The sequence below is a fragment of the Leptinotarsa decemlineata genome, unplaced genomic scaffold (assembly GCF_025532065.1).
Source record: "Leptinotarsa decemlineata unplaced genomic scaffold, Ldec_3_MD MMD2_tig00026361_RagTag_RagTag, whole genome shotgun sequence".
Lineage (NCBI taxonomy): Eukaryota > Metazoa > Arthropoda > Insecta > Coleoptera > Chrysomelidae > Leptinotarsa > Leptinotarsa decemlineata.
This window is the reverse complement of record NW_027412704.1, coordinates 1,953,193-1,974,304: the sequence shown is the minus strand read 5'-3', so window position 1 is coordinate 1,974,304 and position 21,112 is coordinate 1,953,193. Positions and strand designations below refer to the sequence as shown.

The window sequence follows — 21,112 nt, the reverse complement described above, 5'->3', positions numbered from 1 at the left end:
TGGGTAGCAGTCGCTGGTTATCTCATGTCTAGAATAATCGCAACAAAAAAGTATATCCGTCACAATTAAACAACTCAAAACACATCAAAGCCCAAAAAATATACATAATCTATGTTACCATTTGCAGACAATTTGCTGAACACACTAGTGCCACCATCGGTAGAAATTTTTTTCATTTCTCTTTGGGAACACGTCTTGCTACTTCTGTACGGTGTGTGTTGTGTTGCAACAACGGCATCGGAGAATTGGCAACGTCGGTACTAGCTACCTAACCTATAAATCATTGATGCATAGACTATAAATAGTACAAATTGTCAGATTGCTACTTCGCTATGTACATTTTTTATATAAGAGCTGGAAACTAGAACTGTATTTATTATTAAGAAATGGATGCTCAGATAGATGATTTTTTCAATGAAATTAACGAAATTGCACCACCAAAACAACCAGAACCTCCAAAAGTAGTTGAAAGTGGTAAGTAATTGAAGTGTTGACAATGTAAGAAATCCAATTACTGTATTTTGAATTTTTAAAAGTGACTCTGCCACTTGAAAATGCGATATTTTGTCTTATGAAATTGAAGGAGGCATATGTTCCAATTTTTTTTTGATGGGTTTTTATCAATATAACATCTTTAACCTGTCAAAAGCATTCGACACTATATTAGCTAATTTTCTTTTTAAATGTGCTTGGTTTGCCAAACAACATACTTCTATTGTTTAAATCATCCTCAAATGGTCGTATTTATGTCTCTCCTCTAGTTTGGAAAGAGTGCCACGACGAACTCACTGGTTATTCTTACTACTGGAACTGTAAAACTGACGAAGTGACTTGGGACCCTCCTGCAGACTTCAAAGACCAAAAAAAGAACAAACCCACCTTGAAAAATGTAAAAAAGCCTTCTGGTATATACATACCTCCGAAATCTTCGGAACTGTTTTCTGGCGCAACAAAAAAGTTACCCCAGGATAGTGTTAAAATATATTCCATAGGCGAAAGTTCTGTAAAAAAAGATCGACCAAAACCACAGAAGAAGGCCCCTAAAAGACCTTTCGAGAAAGAAAGCGACTCCGAGGACGAGTAAGTAATAATTTTCTGCATCGTTTCAATAATCAGCAGTTAGGTAACAAATTATTACCCTTTCTAGAAGGATAGTGCTAATATCCTCCTACGGCGGAGACTCCGAAACTGATGAAGATGAAGAACCAATACAGAAAAAAATTAAAACGGTGAGTAAAATTAATACATAGACTGTTTGAAATTATTTCCTTTATGAAACAGAGATACGTTTATTTTCAAAAGAAAAACATCTTGTTGACAAAAAGTTTTGAGCTAAAATAAAGTTTATAATTATAAAGCCATTTCTAAGTTCAGAACTCAATGTTCCAAAAACAGTGGATAACCGTAGATTGCACTATTATTCACATTGAGTAGAAAGTATTTTTAAATTAAGATAATTCTTTATCCCAAAAACTATTTGATGACCTGCAACTGAAAAAGCAATTCACAGTCTTGAAGCTATTATTTATATCAGGTCATTATAAAATTGTTTTAAAGTTCCAGCGAAGAATCCCTACTTGAGTATAATGAATTCATCTGCTTTTATCTTTCCTAATTCTCTTCAGATAGATAATTATCTTTTTCAGTATGTGACATACTTCCTCTAGCTTCTCTTTTCATTTTAGAGAAAGTTTGCCTCATAAAAAGAAAATACAAGGAAAATATTTTGTTACTGTCAAGTTATGCTACCTGTCTCACTTGCAATATCACTTTTCCTATTTCTTCAATATCACACATCAAGAATTCACTGTTTCATAACGGAACAAACTATTTAATCATCTTCCCCTCTTATTAAGAAAAGTATCCAATGAAACTTTGTCGCAAGAAAAGGAACGAAAAGTTTTTAATACTGCAGACGAATTCTTCAATGACAACTTCACGACTTACGTGATAAATAAAATAGTGTTGAACCCTCATCAGAAAATTTGTACATTTTAACATGTTGATATTTTACTGTAAAATCTAGTAAACTCAATATTTAGACAAGACTATCTATATGTATGTATATTCTTGTATATATGTGTGCACATGTTTATATATATATGTGCATATGTTTGTATGAGTGTGTATATGTTTGAATATGTTTGTATAAGTGTGCATATGTTTGTATATAAACATGTGTTGGTATGTATCTGCGCATATGTTTGTATATGTGTGCATATGTTTATATATATATATATATATATATATATATATATATATATATATATATATATATATATATATGTGTGTGTGTGTACATATGTTTAAATATATGTGTACATATGTTTTTATATAAGTGCATCTTTTCCACTTTTTATTCCTGTTTCTTTATATGTTAAGAATTTTTAAAATGCATTTTATACTCTACATTTAATTTTATTGTTACATTTACAGCTTTTTTATGTAACTGTGCAATGTAATAGGTGACTTGTCCAAAATATTTGTATTTTGTATGGGCGCAATGAAATTCTATTCTATTCTGTTCTATAAGCATGTGTTGGTATGTATGCCCGCATATATTTGTATATGTGTGCATATGTTTGTATGTATGTTTGTATATATGTGTACATATGCTTCCCTTTTCTAAGAAAAATACACAGTGATGTACTTTTTCATAGGAAAAAAATGCATATTATACTAAGCAGATATTTCTCACAACTCATGTGGTAAATGGAAGTTAGGTCCCCAGATCTACGTCAGCAAATTCGTCTCTTTTACAACCAGTCAATTTTCAAAGTCAGTTTTGTTGATTTCATTGTTTCTTGTTCAATAATGAATAACTATTTGGTACTTTGTCTACCTATTTTTCCAAGTTTAAGTATTCACTGTCGACAGAAATTATTCTGTATCTCAATAAAACAATTATGATGAGAAAAAATCTAAGATGGTGCAATACAAACAACACATGACGGTCAAGTTTTCAATCTGAATGTTCCAATCAACATGCCAATGATGAATTACCGCAAGAGACCTCCAAGAAACTTGTCGAGGTCTCGCGGTCTCTGAGGCTAAGGTAACATTCAAGCCGCCCTTCTGGTATTTCAACTTCATAATGTTTCAGGTGGACGATGAACCCTCGAAAGAAGAAAACGACAGTTATTTGTCAGAAGAAGACGATGATATTGATATTTTGACAAAAATCCAAAAGCGCGCCCAAGAACTGAAAGAGTTGGGAGGTGAACTTCCAGCAGGCGTCAAAGAGGTAGTGGAAAACCCCAAACTCGAGGCTGAGGTCATGAAGAAAGAGAAAAAGAAGGATATTTCGGGGTTCTCATTAGTCGCTGGGTATAGCGATAGCGAGGAGGAAAACGAGGAGATAAAGTCAGTTTTCCTACCAAAATCAGAACCTCCTCCTGTTTCCCATAGTACACTATTCCCCATAACAGAACCCATAGACGTCAAGGATTTTATCGAAGAACCCAAAGTGGAACCCGAAAAACAACAAATATCCAACGGAGAAGAGTTTCACAGCAAAGCATTTCAGCGGAAAAGAAGGATAGGCGTAGCTTTGGTGAACACAACAAAAAAGAAAGAGGATCCGATAGACGAGGAAAGAAAAGGACTTGGATTTGATAAAGAAGCAAGTTCTAGCCCGAAAAGCGATGTTGTGTATCCAGGTTTTAAAAAAGGCGGGGTTATGTTCGTGAAGTCGGATGTTTTGAATCCCGACATTCCCAAAGATAAAGAAACGGACTGTGATAAAGTCGAGAAAGTGGAGGAGGAGGTTATAAATAAAGGAGAGGTGGAGCAGATGTATTCCACTTTGAATGAGAAGTTGGTTTTTCTAAATGGAGGAAGGCCATCTATTTCACCAGTACAAACAATGGTTATCCAAGCAGAAGTGAGTCTCACACGTACCCTTACACCCCCCCCACATACCCCTCGCACCCTCCCAGCTTCCCACGCCCCCACCCCGCACCCACCCCAAAAAAAATCATTCTGCTTCCTGCACCTACTTTCCAACACCCCCTCGCCCTTACTCTTACCTATGTGCATACACGTACACCCCCCAACACCCCTTCTCTGCCCCATCGCCCCTTCCCTTACCCCCATTTTCACCTACTCACTCCCCCCACACACACCCTTACTCGCACACACAAATACATTATTCATAACATTGTTATATTTATTCTTTCTTAAAATATTACTAATAAAATCGATTGAAACAAATGCATAACACAGTTTTACAAAAACGCAACACATATTTCTTCAGGCGTGTCTGTACTGACACTTTATTGTGAGATTTCCACTAAACAGTTTCACAAAAACGTCAATACGTGTTTTGCTATATAATAGCTTCTCAAACGTGTCTATACAATAGCTATTGTATAGCGAAACACGTGTTGCATTTTTGTAACTGTTTAACAATAGCTTCCTCATGTTTCACTGAACAGTTTTACAAAAAACGTAACACGTGTTTTAATATACAATAGCTTCTTGAGGCGTGTCTATACAGAAGGTATTGTATAGCGAAACACGTGTTGCCTTTTAGTAAAACTGTGTAACAGTAGCTCCTTCATGTGTGTCTATGTTTCATTGAACGGTTTTACAAATACGCAACACGTGTTTCGCTATACAATAGCTTCTTGAGGCGTGCCTATACTGACACTTCATTGTTAGAATTCCACTAAACAGTTTCACATAAACGCAACACGTGTTTTGCTATACAATAGCTTCTTGAGGAGTGTCTATACAGAAGGTATTGTATAGTGAAACACGTGTTGCGTTTTTGTAAAACTGTGTAACGGTAGTTCCTTCATGTGTGTCTATGTTTCATTGAATGGTTTTACAAATACGCAACACTTGTTTCGCTATACAATAGCTTCTTGAGACGTGCCTATACAGAAGGTATTATTTAGCGAAACACGTGTTGCGTTTTTGTAAAACTGTATCAGTAGCTCCTTCATGTGGGTCTTTGTTTCATTGAACTGTTTTACAAATACGCAACACGTGTTTCGCTATACAATAGCTTCTTGAAGCGTGTCTACATTGACACTTCATTGTGAGAAATCCACTAAATAGTTTCACATAAACGCAACACGTGTTTCGCAATACAATAGCTTCTTCAGGCGTGTCTATACAGAAGGTATTGTATAGCGAAACACGTGTTGCGTTTTTGTAAAACTGTGTAATGGTAGCTCCTTCATGTGTGTCTATGTTTCATTGAACGGTTTTACAAATACGCAACACGTGTTTCGCTATACAATAGCTTCTTGGGGCGTGCCTATACAGAAGGTATTATTTAGCAAAACACGTGTTGCGTTTTTGTAAAACTGTATCAGTAGCTCCTTCATGTGGGTCTATGTTTCATTGAACTGTTTTACAAATACGCAACACGTGTTTCGCTATACAATAGCTTCTTGAAGCGTGTCTACATTGACACTTCATTGTGAGAAATCCACTAAATAGTTTCACATAAACGCAACACGTGTTTCGCAATACAATAGCTTCTTCAGGCGTGTCTATACAGAAGGTATTGTATAGCGAAACACGTGTTGCGTTTTTGTAAAACTGTGTAACAGTAGCTCCTTCATGTGTGTCTATGTTTCATTGAATGGTTTTACAAATACGCAACACGTGTTTCGCTATACAATAGCTTCTGGAGGCGTGTCTATACTGACACTTCATTGTGAGAATTCCACTAAACAGTTTCACAGAAACGCAACACGTGTTTTGCTATACAATAGCTTCTTCAGGCGTGTCTATACAGAAGCTGTTGTGTAGCGAAACAGGTGTTGCGTTTTTGTAAAACTGTAACATTAGCTTCCTCATGTGTGTCTATGTTTCACTGAACAGTTTTACAAAAACGCAACACGTGTTTTGCTATACAATAGCTTCTATACAGGCGTGTCTATACAGAAGGTATTGTATAGCGAAACACGTGTTGCTTTTTGTAAAACTCTGTAACGGTAGCTCCTTCATGTGTGTCTATGTGTCATTGAATGGTTTTATAAATACGCAACACGTGTTTCGCTATACAATAGCTTCTTGAGGCGTGTCTATATAGAAGGTATTATTTAGCGAAACACGTGTTGTGTTTTTGTAAAACTGTATCAGTAGCTCCTTCATGTGGATCTATGTTTCATTGAACTGTTTTACAAATACGCAAGACGTGTTTCGCTATACAATAGCTTCTTGAAGCGTGTCTACATTGACACTTCATTGTGAGAAATCCACTAAATAGTTTCACATAAACGCAACACGTGTTTCGCAATACAGTAGCTTCTTGAGGCGTGTCTATACAGAAGGTATAGTGAAACAGGTATACAGAAGGTATAGTGAAACAGGTATACAGAAGGTATAGTGAAACACGTGTCGCGTTTTTGTAAAACTGTGTAACAGTAGCTCCTTCATGTGTGTCTGTTTCAATGAATGGTTTTACAAATACGCAACATGTGTTTCGCTATACAATAGCTTCTTGAGGCGTGTCTATACTGACACTTTATTGTGAGAATTCCACTAAACAGTTTCACAGAAACGCAACACGTGTTTTGCTATACAATAGCTTCTTCAGGCGTGTCTATACAGAAACTATTATGTAGCGAAACAGGTGTTGCGTTTTTGTAAAACTGTAACATTAGCTTCCTCATGTGTGTCTATGTTTCACTGAACAGTTTGACAAAAACGCAACACGTGTTTTGCTATACAGAAGCTTCTTCAGGCGTGTCTATACAGAATCTATTGTATAGCGAAACACGTGTTGCGTTTTTGTAAAACTGTTTAACATTAGCTTCCTCATGTGTGTCTATGTTTCATTGAACAGTTAAACAAAAATGTAATACGTGTTTCGCTATACAATAGCTTCTTCAGGCGTGTCTGTACAGAAGCTATTCTATAGCGATACACGTGTTGTGTTTTTGTAAAACTGTTCAGTGAAACATGGACACATATGAGGAAGCTAATGTTACAGTTTTGCAAAAATGCAACATGTGTTTTGCTATACAATAGCTTCTTCAGGCGTGTCTGTACAGAAGCTATTGTATAGCAAAACACGTGTTGCGTTTTTGTGAAACTGTGTAGCAGTAGCTACACTACCAGCTGTCACTGGCTATGTATGGTCAGTGGTAGTAATCCGGCTTCAATACTCATTCATTGAATAATTGTAATTCCAGATGTTGTTCATTGCCATGAAAGACGGAGGATTGAAACTATCTTACTTAAAAAAATGGCTGAGTGACACCTGCAGCGAATTGATAAAGCTGGAAAAAGAAGCGACGCCTGCGGGGTGGCTTTTGCAATGGGATAGGTATGAACGCTATGACATTAATGTGTTTCTCACCTTTTACTTTTTCCTTCAGTCCTGTCATTCCTCTATTGTTTTATAATTTTGACTTTTCAAGAGACGATCTTCAGCTGTTCAAGGTGAGTTATACTTCGAATTTGACTTTTTTTTTTGCTTGAATGGGTTGACACACATCTGAAGATCTTTGGGAGTCTGCCGTATTGAATTTAGAGCGACAGCATTTCATTCTTCTTATTATTTTCAGCAAACTGTGTTTGTTTTGGATTCAAACTGAATGTGACTGTAAAATTTTAGGTCAATCAATTGAGGATAACTGCTCCAAAATTTTAAATTCAGCCAAACTTACATGAATACAAACTTTGCAAGTTAAATGAGAGCTTGTAAAAAGACAAGACGTCACTTTAAATCCAATATTGGGACCAATATTGAAAGGGATTGCTGAAAAGAATAAGAAATATAATGTGGCTTTCCTCTAAATCTAAAATGGCGGACTATCAAAGATGGCGGGCCATGTTTTGTATGCACCCATATTATATGACTCATGATTCTAAAAAATTGTGTTTTTTCATGAAGTGGGTGGATGTCGCGACAAAATCTGGTATTATATAAAAAATCGGGTTGTGATGTAATGAATTTGAAACAGAAACTTTATTGGAACTATGAAATAAAATCAATTAACTGAATTTATTCAAAAAATGTAATCACTTCAAAGGTGCGACTTCATTTCCTTCTGTTTATAAAAGAGGACATATACCACGTGCCGGTGTAGAGGAGTGTCTGCAGTATGCTCTGTAATGCCGCTGTGAATATTCCCACTGTAATTCGAAAGTGCATATAGATTATCACGACAAGGAGCCACATTGTCTGCTACATAATTGCTCATATATAATTCCTTCTAAAGAAAAGTCAATGGAAACATTGTATGTGCCTCTAATTTATTCTGTTAGAGAGAATCTTTTTTAATGAGTTTTTCTCCTTTCCTTGCACATTGAACATGTTGGTTTTTCATCCCCATCCAGAGTTTCCTATCTTGTGAAGTAATTGGCCAGTTCTTAGTGGTATGGGGAGAGACAAATCCCAGAAAGGATCAAAGGTTACTGATGAGTATCCACAGTGTGTGCACTTCATAGTGGTTATTAATTGAAGTAAGGAATTGTCTACAATCTCAAGAGTTGTATGTCTCAGCCAAAATTCCGTTGCTTTTTCGCACAGTACTTCTATTAAGGTCCTAATGTAAACCTTCTCAAAGATACCAAACTCCTAGATGGTCTTGATGTTCATAACCCACGAATCGAGGGGCAAATCTTTGAATCCGACTGTTGAAGTGGACTGTATTTTTTTAATTGTTATTCTTTCATAATTGAAAACAATTCAATACATTATATATGTGCATTTTATTGTTGCACATAATGAAACCATTTGAAATGTATTTCTCCTGTGCAAGTAGGAACTAGTAAAGGATTCTAACCTAGATTCAACAATTAGTTGAAGTATATTTTCAAAGGACGCCCTTGTTTTCCTTTTCTCTTTGCTTCACAAGATTGTCAGTATATTGAACTGTTCGGGGAGATGCAATGTTTTCTATAAACTTGTTACGGGTAAATACGTGACTGAAACTTATTTAGTTTCCGGTTGGTTCGCTCTAGGTTTAATTTCGTAGCAGGTTTGATTTCGCCGGATAGGAATTTATATAATTTATTCCAAAGGTTTGTAACTAATTAATTTCTGTTCAGAATACTTAATTTCTATAATTTATTCGTAAAAGTTGGGTGTAATAGTTCTAATACATTTTTTATGTGCAGGAGACGACAACGAAGAGAAGGCTGCTTCGTCTGCTCAAGAAACGCGGAGAAAATGGATCAGCATAAATAATGCTATTTTTTAATTTTTATGATTTGGTAAATTATTGATCTTGATAAAGGTTCTCGTAGCAGGTACAGTATAACTGATGAAAAAAAGGTTGTATACCGTTTTAGTCGGTACATGGAGTTTCGAAGGAAGAGTGGTACACCTCATTAGTTGAAAACAACTTTCATCCGATAATTCGAGTTCTTTTTGAAGAAAAATGTTTAATAGCCATTCGTACTTACTCAATGTAGCTCAAAGTATTCATAATTGATTTTTTTGATACATAAAATACTTTAAAAATCATTTATCACAATTTTGTTCAAAATTCGTGTCCAAAATGCAAATAATTGTTGGTTCTGAAGAAATATGCCCTGTGAAACAATTATATTGTTGTCATATTTGAAATATTTATTCCTAACAAGTGCATTTTCAAATTGAAAGGAGTATATTTTGAGGAGGATTAATTTTTGGGAAAAAAAAAAGGTTATAGTTTCTACTTCTCCATCTTCATACAGTACTGTAGTACTGAAGAGGCAACTAGTCTTATTCCGAAACATCGAAAGTCTGCCATTGGTGATGACAGTATTCCATGTTCACAAAGAAGTAGCTTATTCAAAAGTATTCTCTTTCGTGTGATTCAATGAGTTTATTTCGAACTCAATTGTTTTCTTTGGAAAATTCCCCCATTTTTTGTATGAAGATGGAGAAGGAAAACGCCGAAACCTTTCTTTCCTAAGTGAATTTTTCTTATTCTAAGAATTACTACATCAAATAATATTAATCGAACAACGTAGCCCCATGAAGTTTGGTTGGTTAACAATATCACATGAATTAATCAGCAGTGTAGAAAAATATTGTTTTTCACGATTTCAATGGGGAATGTTCCTCCTGACGAAAATCAAGTAGTTTTCATAAAAGAGGTCTAAAACAACGCATTTTGAACGTATCATTGTAACCTTTTTCTTAAAGAATTATTTAAATACTTAAAAAAAGAGGAATGAAATAATGCATTCAACATTAAAAGAGATTCGTTTCTATTCCACCATTTGGCAACATCGGTTATAGCTAATAAAGGACAATGAATCTGTTACCTGTAAGGAGCAAACAAAGATGGCATATTTCAGAGGCGTGCTGTTCTGTTTCCTTATGTTCCGAGTTCCGAGACATTCTGTGACATATGACATTTTGTGCACCTAACCTATCTTCCTCTATATAAATAAATAACAAAACAACTGTTGTTTATGTGGCTTGTGGAGGTGGTATTGAACTTTAATTTATATTTTGTCTAAATTTGACACTATTGACATGATTATTCTTCTTCTATCATACTACTAACCTGAACTCCAATTTAGCATTCTAGGCGCTGTTGCCAATGTGTGAATTAGAAACAAATCCCTTTAAAAATTAAAACCCAACATTTGAAACATCAATTTGAATACTTTTTGAAGTGAATTTGAAAAACTCATGAATTGAACTCAACTTTAATCTGTTCAAACTTGCATTTGCTGTAATAACCCAAATTGAGGAACATTCCCCATTATAAAAACTACTGTTTCGTTGGCAAATTATATTTTTATTTGGATGTTGCCAAATGTTCTCATTCTGTTATGAAAGCCTCAGCCTAATTTTTCATAAAAAATTGCCTAATCTGAAAATAAATTAGAGAAATTAAGAATCTAATCATCACTGTGTTGATATATCATTTTTTCTCCAATTTCAACTGAAATGGCATAATGTAACTTCATTTTCTACAACGAAATTTTAATTCTGTAATCGCAAAATTTCCATCTGGAAATGTTTTTGGAAAACATGAATTTTTACAGAAATAGTGGAAATGCTCAAAATGTGCGAGAAAATTTTTATGATGCCCTGAAATAAATACCATTGAAATTTAGCAATAGGGTTGTCGTTGAATTCTGGGAAAAGGTTCGAAACCATGGATATGAACCTGGGATAAGTCAATATATTTCGGAAATGCTAAAACTTGTAGTGTGGGTTAAATTTCAGAATTCGAAGGCATATTAAGTTGTTTCAAAAATGCACTTTTGCCAACGTAACACAAGTCGATCAAATAAAGTCGACGAAGGCCGTTTTCGTCTGGTCCTGATTGGCGAAAGTTCTACAGATGATTGTCAATTGGTGAGAGGTCTGGGGAATATGGTGGATGAGGCAGAACTTCGACAGCTATGTCGTTTAATTCGTGCTTTCTGATACTAAGATATCAGTGTGGCTTAAGTTGAACTTCATGTTGTTGAAGTGTTTTCGAAGACTACTGAATTGGATAAGGACCACTTTTTCCATATTATTAATGAGGTGATTTCTCTCACACCATTCTGAAAAGTTCTTCCCTACTAGTTGTATATCATTCATCGAGTCAAATGTATCAGCAGTTAATATAATTGTTGAATCATCTGCATAAATTAAGACCCGCCCTTTGTTAATGTGGAGAGGTAGGTCATTGATATACAATAAAAACGGCAGAGGACCCAATACTCCACCTTGAGGAGTCCCAAGGGGAATCTTTTTTCGTCTGAAAGTTCTTTATTCACCTCAACTTTTAGGGTTCTACGGTCATGTATGAAAAAGTGAAAGATTGTATGGGATCTCGAATGCCCATTTGCTTCTATTTTTATCTTCAAGAAGTATGGGTTGATGATATTTTCAATTGATTGTACACAGCTGTTTCTATAACTATTGAAAAGCAGTTGAGTATACATATCATTCTATAGTTTTGTATACAATGCGTGTCTCCTTTTTTAAACACGAATAGTTTTTGTGATTTTTAATTTCTTTGGAAAGCAACCTTATGTAACTGATATAGTAATAAGCTGAAAAGAGGCAAAAAATTTAAATTTGGAATAAAAATGAACAGCATCGATGTATAGAGTACAAAGTACACAGTATAATGAATATTTATTGAGATATGAGGCTACAGAAATACATAACATTGAAAAGAACAAAGCTTTTGAGGCAACCGAATATCAACAGGACTTTAATATTACGTTCAACAATTGTTTCTTCAGACTAACTTAAATTTTTGCTTGTTAATTTCAGGAAAATCAAATATTGATATAAAACCAGAGAGCTCTTCAACATTAAAATAATCGATTCTATTTTACAAGAAGGGTTTTTTGCCGAGAAATTTTCCCGTTGTTCAATTTACAATAAAATTAATCTACTCAGAATCCCCAAACTTCCCCAACTCGGACCACACATTCTTAACGCCCTCTATTTTTTATTTCTTCCGTGGTGTTTTAGGTCGCATAAAAGGTATTATTACCAAAACCTGGCGACAGGGATCAGCCAGTGGGAGTATCCGCAGTCAGATTCCAATACATTCGATGAAGCCATGGATATTTCTACCACGCCGCCACCCACCGAACAGGTGATACGAATGTCGCCCCCCTTACCCCCCACGATAAGGAGCCCCACGCCTCCCCCTCCTCCAATTATTAGCACAGATGAGAGGGTCGTGGTGGGTAGTATTCCGATTCCTGGTAAGACTTTTCCTCCAGTTTTAATAATGATGATAATTTTTATTCTGCAATTTCTCCAAAACTTTCGATATAGAAAACAGTTAGTAAGATCAAACGAAAAACTATCTCACACTAAGGATATATTGTGGGGCGTTCCACAAGGATCAGTACTGGGCCCGATTCTTTTCCTTATATATGTGAATGACCTTGTTACTTATTTCAAGGAATTTTTACGATCTTTGCGGATGACACCACGCTCCTACATACGAGAGATCATTTTTGTATGTCAGGAACGAAGATGGACCAGAAATGGAACCTTGAGGAACGTCACAAGTGACCTAATGGGGCTTTGGAGTTTTATTTCCGACTGAGACTATTTGCAACGTTTCTGAAAATGTGTTTCTTCTTTATATGGAAAATCAATCTTCCTGCCAATGTTGATATTGAAAATAATATAAACATATCCACTTTTTTTATTTCAGAGCAATCTGTTCAAGTGCAGCCAGCTCTTCCTACGAAATTGTCTGATCTCGGAGAACCGTTACCTCCGGGAGTCGACTTGCCAGAAACGGCCTCTTCTGAAGGATCTTTGCCACAAGTGAGTATAATTTTTTTGATTCATATGTTTTTTCTGTTAGTTTGTGGTTAGATGCTAATGAAAAGCTGATTCAACTTTAGCCAAAGTTGCCGAAATTGACATTCTCTCACCTGCCCATTCTAAGAAGCTACAAGCTAAGCCTGCACACATTTATCATCAAAACCCGACTTGATGAAATACACGTTTGAAGTTGATCAAATAAGAAGGGCAAACTACATAAGAGAAATGAATGAATGAAAATCGTTTATTCAAATTTTTGGTGAGTGGCGGGGGATCACTGTCCCCCGCCACTCACCCGGTGCAGACCACACGGCACTCTCCCAGTAAAGTTATCGGTCAACCACCCAATCCCGCATCTGCGAGTAACAGGCGTTGGCCGGTTTCAAGCTAGATGTGTGGGAGAGGTGTCTCGCAAGAGCCTCGGCGTTTACTCATCCAACGCTGGAAAGGTAACTTTCCTAACATGAGTGCCCCTCGGGGTAACGTAAGGGTATGCGGTGCAGACCACACGGCGTACACCCAAAAGTTGTTGATGAACCGCCCTATCCCGCACCTACACGGGTAATGGGCGCGACATCTTCGACATATGATGTGTGGTAGAGGATGCTCGAAAGAGTCCTCGACGGTTACTCATCAAACGTTGGAAAGGGAACTTTCCTAACATGAGTTCTAGGGGGGAGGTAAGTGCCCGCTCGCGGCTGGAGGCTAGCGAGCCTCATCTCCAATAGCGGGTAAAGGGATACGGGGATGCGGTAATCCATTCATGGGTGCATTGCAGCCCCATACCGAGGCACTGGACGGCTTATGCTGTCCCGTGATCCTCGCCTGCCTCTGTACGGATCCGAGCGTTCGAGGTGTCGGGGCTCGCGGTCCTTCCGGGCTTTAGTATCCGAGTCTAGTCTTGGAGGGCACCAAGGCAGACGCTTGAGATGTCGGACCCCGGTTGGACGGAGCTACTAGTATCCGAGCTTAGGACCCCGACCGGCCACTTCCGGGACCATATTCCCAATTGATTTGGCATGGTTGGCGGGGGCAGGTGTGCGACGCGAGCACTCTCTGGCGAAAGAAGAGCTTAGTTAACTTGTACGAACGTTCGGTCGAACGCTGCCGATGGTCCTGTTTCTTGGTTAGCCACACTAAGTAGATGTAAGGAAGCAATTCCGGGTTCGGTGAGCGGGAGGAAGCCCTGCGAAATCCTGTTGGTGTGGGGTGAGGGGCGGTACCCGCAAGGATTTCCCGAAAATCCACCCCTCCACACCCGATCGCATCCAACGCCAGGGTGCGTCTGGGGGGCCTAACCGGCCCCCCGGTGCGGTCATAACTAATGCCTCTTCAGGGTAAGTGTGTTGTATGTGTGTGTGTGTGTTTTGTTGTGTGTTGGAGTCTGTGTTGTGTTGTTTTTGTATTCCGCTTGTTCATATAGTTTGGTCCGTATGGTCCGGGTCCATTGCAGAGGTCGTGGTGTTGGTACTTTTTGGGTACGGTTTTTTGGCCGGGTGAAACTCTTCGTATTTCGGGTTTTTCCAGGACGCTGCTATCCGCTGTCCGCTATCTGATTCTCTGTGGGAATCCCTCTGGGATATCCTGGATCGGCTCCGGCGGGTCTTCCATTGCTCCCAGGAATCTAGCTGCGGAAAAGGGGAGCTTTTTCCTGGGTATCTTTCTGGATCCTCCACGGGGAATCCAAGGCGTTGTGAGCGTGTTGAAGTAGAAGCTTTCCCCCCCCCCCCCAGCTATTTAGCGAGGAGAACCTACTACCCACGCTCTCCGAGCGGTCCTCAACTTACTGATGGGCACTTCAGCAAGATTGACATCTGACCTTTTTTGGTCGAAAGTCAGCCTTCAGGTGCTATTCTTTGGCGATCGGTAAAAAGTGATTTGTCTGACTATTCCTAACTGAATTTTTGCATGGGGGCGTCCAAAAACTAACCGGCGGCTATTGCTATTAGCGTCGGGCGTTCCTCAGTGAATCTAAGGATAATTGGATCGCGGTCGAGTTGTTCTGCGGTGAACTTGCTGAAAGAAAATCTGATTAGTCTCAGTATCTGCGTGTCATACCATAGACCATGCTGCTCGTAGTGGCTTTCAAACCACGATATTTTGACAGTGGAAAGTCATGATTTTTTTTCTTCACAGAACCAGGTAGCACAAGACGTAGACCCTTTGAACTCGGCGTTGGACTCGTTCTATTCAGAGGTTGCGGCGATAGATCCGCAAGTCTCATCCCCTCTACTTCCCCCCTCCCCTCCTAATGAACCGATCCCTTCGGAAACTGCACCCGTGGAAACTACCACTGATACTTCAAAGAGAAAGAAGAAATCCAAGGTTTGTTTCTTTTTTTTTATAGTTGATGTAAGCTCACACTCATTTGCTTGGTTTTAGGTAAAATTAGCACCTGGGTTATCGATGAAGAAAAAAGGGGTTTCACAGCTGGTTGAAAAGTGGAAAAGCGTACAGCAGCACTATAACGATTAGGCTTGAATATAATATATTGTAATGAATTAGAGTTCAATAAATTACTTTTTTTGTTATTAGTGTTACATATATTTTTACAGGAGTCGTATATGAAACTAAAGTTAACTTTCACTGATAATGAACGATTTTTTTTTCGTATATCAGGTGGACTGTCTTTCTGACAACAGTTGACGGGAGTTTTCTTGGATGGGTGCAGAGGTCTTGCTCAAGGCAATGCTGCCACCCCTAGTTTTTTTCAGTCATTTTCTGTTTGTTTAAAAACATTAAATGGTTATCAGAACCGCCGCGCCGGCCTGGATACCGGCGTAAATAAGGGTACCATCACTTCACATTTGATAATACGTTCACTCCACACATATATACTTTCATAACGGACATTCATTATACAAAAAGTAGCCCCACGATAGCACATGGCTTCCACGTACCTTCTTTGTGCCACCACCGAGCTAGATAAGAAAACTTATGGACATGTAGGTTACTGACAATTGCTTAGTGATGAATTGATGGATATAGCCCTTACTAGGTGGTAGGAGATAATAATGAAAAATAAACTATGTTTTTTAGCACTTTTATTTGTGAGTAATGTTACTGCAGTTTCGTACTATGAGGACATTTTCAAACAATTACGATAAACTACTTTTATTTGTTACCAATATTACGGACGAAACAGTATAGTTACGAAAAAAGTGGTAAAAAACAGTTTCATTTCTCAATTGTTTAGTGTTCTGTGACATAAACATTGGAGAATGTCAAATGTCACATTCCTTAAATCGATTCCAAATATTCTCAGTTTGAACATCGGCTCATCAGAGGTGAAAGGAATCACCGCTTTATTTAAGATAACTGGTGTCACTGGGATGAATGAAGAAAAATCAGCTAAATTTCATGTCGAGTATAATTATTAATTAACAACAAAAGTTTCAAGGACGAATTCGAAAATATGATAAAACGTCCGAAGATACTGTTTCAACACGCGTCACAGTTTTGTGAACTACCACGTGGAAATCTGACATCAAAGTGTGTTTTTTCAATACAAATTGACCCTATTAAGTGATGCGACCCCTTGGTTTCCAACTGCGATAGAATAATGACATTTGCTAATGAATAAATAACCTATCTTTCTGAGTTCCTTCTGCATTTTCATTTTTGGGACACAGCATCTAATATTTTTTATAGCTGATTCTTCATTCTGGAGCCGCAACTTCATATAGGACGACTGGAAATCTCTATTCAGACATATTCTGGAAATCAGTTTCTCATTTAGCAAAAATGAAAATGCAGAAGGAACTCACAAAGATAGGTTATTTATTCATTAGCAAATGTCATTATTCTACCGCAATTGGCAACAATGGGGTCGCATCACTTAATAAGGTCAATTCGAGATTAATTCTTACCAGGAAGGCTCCAACCTGATTAAAACGACGATGAATATCGCAGTTCTTACCAGAGCATGTGTTGTATATGCATTGCGAGCCTTACATCTCAAAATTAATATTGAAATCTACTGTTAATATTAGCTGAAAGTTACGAGAGTTCAAAAAAACACTCTACTCAGGTTGAAAGCATCCATATCAGAAGCAGGAGCTCTGTATAAACTAAACGAATAAAAAAGGAATTATTAATGTGAAGTATATGTTCAAAAACTTTTTCCCCAAAGAGTTGGTAAAATTGACTTCCTAATTGTATAATGAAATCGTGGCCAAGAGTATGGAAAACATTTCTGTATCTCCCAATCACAACTGGCCCTGAAACTGTACCCTGATGCGTACTCGACAAGTGAAACTATGTACTGAGCGTGTCTTTATGGAACTTGGTTGGAACAAACAAGTATATAACATTTTTTAAATAAATTGTCAAAATTTAATTTCGATGACATTGTACAAAATGCATGACACTTTGAAAGGACAGTTAAGAGTAAAACAAAAATGTAAATGTTTTTTTTTTATTATTTATAACAAAATATTTCTAGCTTAAGCAACCAAAGCTGATGCTGTGCTGGATTCGTATTTCCAGTTTGGTGCAAGCACACTCTTGGTCTTGTAGTATCTTGCCAATCGGTGGATACGTGATTCGACCAAAATCAAACGGAACTTGCTGTCCTTGTCCTTTCTGTTCCTTTCCAAATGCTTACGTATAGCCACTGCTTTCTTGATGAGGTAATATAAATCTTCGGGCAGATCGGGGGCCAAACCCATAGCTTTCATGAGGCGCAAGATTTTGTTTCCAGAAACAAATCTCACTTGGGCGACTCCATAAGAATCCCTAAGAATTACACCTGAAAGTTAAAACGTGATATACAATAATTAGCCGTGGCTGTGCTTTGACTTATTTTAGAAACCCGAAAAAATGTGATTTCTTGGAGTAATTAGGACAGTTTGGATAACTGTGACAGTTTTTGATATTGTTACCATCAATTTTTTCAAGATGCAAAGGAAATTATTTCCAAAATTCAGAATAAAGTTTGAATTTTTTCATGTGATGGGCAACTTTGTTGATTACAAGTTTACTTCGATTTCTCTTCAAAACTACAGAAGAAAAAGTATTTTAAGTGAGAATATTTTATTGCCAGAAAGAAAATAATTGTTATAGACAAAGCAGTTACAATTATTATAAAAGCTATACGAATTTGGTATAAGTAATTTGATTTAATTTAAACAAGATTCCTAAAGCTGGGATTAAATCAAATAAGCAAATAAACTGATTATGACGGTGTTCCACGTTAGTAAAACTTTACCTCTTCCATGAACTATATTATGTAGGAATCCTGTGAATGATATCTGATTCAATTCCATAATGAATGTTTGGAATACAAACTGAGAAGTGTTTTTTGCATAATTCAAATTCCATACTGCTTTTTTTTTTATTAGAGGAAACCCTCAGAAGTGTAGCTTGTTTTATTTGTATGAATAGTAAATTCAATGATTGGTCGAAATTCTCTCTAAAACTTTCAATACTTTCGTGGCGTGTTTGCAGGTCTTAGAACAGATTAAAACAAATACATCATGATGTGTAAAACATAACCTACAAAAAACTTCTAGTCATTTTATTTTTGTATTTGAACTCAATTTGGATGATATGACAAGCCCTCCCAAGGACCTCAAAGAAAAAAACCAAAATATAGTTGAACTAGTTAGGATTGGCCAAAAAGATATTTCTTTCTTGTATTTCAATTTGAATTTTTGTGAGCGATATACATTCAAGTTCCAGAAAGGTACATATTAGATGAGAAAAACAACGTTTGAAAAATTCAATTCCAAACTTTGGTGGCATTATTGTACCTCTGAATTTTCATTTTACATTATGAATATCAGAGTGAATTGTGATTATTTTCTGGTAAAATTATAATTTTGTGGAACAAACAAGTAGCACGAAAGAGTCTTCTCCATATTCAACTCTTTCGCGTCTAGGGAAGAGTTATGTACTTTTGATACATACACACAGACTTTTCCAAGGCGTTTGACAAAGTAAATCACAACATGCTATTGAAGAAGATTGGAAATTTTGGTTTTACAAAACATTTTTTTTAAATGATTTGGTAGTTTTTTGCTGGTCGTTCACAACAGGTTAAAACTGGGGGATGCAAATAGAGTTATATATTAGTAATACCTGGAGTGCCACAAGGGTCACATTGTTCACCCCTGTTATTCAATATTTTTGTGAATGACGTAGGATGTAGTTTTGAGAACAGTGAATTTTTAATGTTTGTGGATGACCTGAAGTTTTAAAGACCGATAAAGTCGTACAATAACCAAACTCTCCTTCAAGATGATCTTGATAAAGTTTATGAATGTTGTGTTACAAATAACTTGTTTCTTAATGTAAATAAATGCCATTTTAATACCTTCTCAAGAGTTGGTAGGAAATTCGATACATCATACAAGATAAATGGTCAGCACTTAGAATGCACATCATCGTCTATAAAAGATTTAGCGGTAATTTTTGACGAACAACTTAGATTTGTAAACCTATTAACCAAATGAGTGTGAAATTATCCAAAACACTAGGTCTTTACATCATTGTTCAGGTTTTTTCCATTGAAGCATTAAAAAGGATTTAGCTCTAGTGGTGTCAAGTTAGAATCAGAAACATTCCGTAGCATCCTATTTTACATTTTTAGATTGTTACTTATTTTCTGTAAAATTTTTACATTGTAATGGAATTTACCCCGTATAAATAAATAAATATTAGGGTCGTAAACGCAGTGGGCAAATTTAAAAATAAACAATTTCAACTAGTCACACAGTAGTTTTATATCCGTCGTTAAATAATGCCTGGCTTCGTATGTTTTCAGGGAGGAATAAGATGTCTAAACATGTAAATTTACATTTTTTCCAATCTTAAATTACAGTCTACCTTGATATGTTCTGCAAGAGCTAATTGGAGACTATCAATAGTGATTTTGATATCTTGAGAAAATGGTGAATTGTTTCCAAATAACATTATGTTAGATTTGCATTAGTTTACGGCTGATTCATATACAAACTTTCTCTTCGAGTTGTTACAATGTGAATCAGTTACTGATTATAACTTTCTCAAGGTAAAGAATTAAGTTGTTGGTGTATTAAACAGCCATTAGTTTTTGATCACTGCTTTTGGAATTTACAATTTGGTGTTAGCATAACAGAGCATAATCTAATAAAAAGCATAAATTGATACTGAGCGTGTATAAATTTACTTTTCTTTCCAACAAACACACTTACGGTAATATACACTTCCTCAATACTCACCAATCTGTGATGGAGTCAATCCTTTTTTGCCAAGTTTGAATATATGCTCTTTTACTTCTTCTGGTGTAACTTTCAACCAGGTAGGTACGCTTCGTCTATAAGGTAAAGCCGATTGGGCTATACCCTTGCTGAAACAGAAAAATATTACATTGAACACTGTGCTCTACAATTAGTTCCAATGACACGGCCACGAGGAAACATAACCTCGCGGCGTTTTCGAACCTCGAGTACACACATACTCGTTTCCCGTGCAAATATTAATTTCAATATTTTCAAATTTCAGTTATTATAATGTAATGAAAAGAAAACTCACCCAGGTGCGTGCATTCGACCCATTTTTAAATGAAAAATTGAAAACACGCTATTCCCGACAAATGGAGCTACGTTAAAAGAACAACCCTCAAATTGCTACGAGCTTCAATGTTGCCAAACTGAAAAATGAAATCACAGATCACAGAAACATATTTTAAAGGAGAAAGTAATACAAATCAGGAAACTGTGAAACAGAATATTTCTTTTGCGTTATGTTGATCTCGAAGGAGTAAGCTGAGTGAACATTTCTCAATTTCGATTCTAAATTGTATGTAAACCCCAGGAAGTTGTCAAAATTTCTTGGAATCACAAATTAAACTGTAATTTGTCAAACTACTTGAATTATTCGAGTTTTTCGAAGGTTTATTTTATTTGTTATCGTTGATCAGAA

At 36.6% G+C, this 21,112-nt stretch overlaps 2 protein-coding genes across 2 annotated transcripts; one reads left to right on the top strand and one right to left on the bottom strand.

Moving 5' to 3' along the window:
- Nucleotides 1–268: 268 nt before the first annotated feature.
- Nucleotides 269–15,738, top strand: LOC111502805 (uncharacterized). Its single transcript, XM_023156966.2, has 9 exons — nt 269–474; nt 762–1,080; nt 1,148–1,229; nt 3,104–3,883; nt 7,155–7,288; nt 12,392–12,630; nt 13,092–13,207; nt 15,344–15,532; nt 15,590–15,738. Exons 1-9 carry the CDS (start codon nt 387–389, stop codon nt 15,680–15,682), a joined length of 2,040 nt encoding a protein of 679 aa, XP_023012734.2. The 5' UTR covers nt 269–386; the 3' UTR covers nt 15,683–15,738.
- Nucleotides 15,739–17,610: 1,872 nt separating this feature from the next.
- LOC111502806 (ribosomal protein S13) lies at nt 17,611–20,846 on the bottom strand. Its single transcript, XM_023156967.2, has 3 exons — nt 20,723–20,846; nt 20,410–20,537; nt 17,611–17,957 (listed from the first exon to the last, which is right to left on the bottom strand). Exons 1-3 carry the CDS (start codon nt 20,743–20,745, stop codon nt 17,653–17,655), a joined length of 456 nt encoding a protein of 151 aa, XP_023012735.1. The 5' UTR covers nt 20,746–20,846; the 3' UTR covers nt 17,611–17,652.
- Nucleotides 20,847–21,112: the final 266 nt, after the last annotated feature.

Coding starts and splice junctions, on each gene's coding strand:
- LOC111502805 (XM_023156966.2), top strand. CDS start 387: ATGGATGCTCAGATAGATGATTTTTTCAATGAAATTAACGAAATTGCA. Junction 1,230..3,103: donor TACAGAAAAAAATTAAAACG/GTGAGTAAAATT, acceptor ATAATGTTTCAG/GTGGACGATGAACCCTCGAA. Junction 15,533..15,589: donor AGAGAAAGAAGAAATCCAAG/GTTTGTTTCTTT, acceptor GCTTGGTTTTAG/GTAAAATTAGCACCTGGGTT.
- LOC111502806 (XM_023156967.2), bottom strand. CDS start 20,745: ATGGGTCGAATGCACGCACCTGG. Junction 20,538..20,722: donor GGTCGAATGCACGCACCTGG/GTGAGTTTTCTT, acceptor TTTCTGTTTCAG/CAAGGGTATAGCCCAATCGG. Junction 17,958..20,409: donor ATTGACTCCATCACAGATTG/GTGAGTATTGAG, acceptor TTTAACTTTCAG/GTGTAATTCTTAGGGATTCT.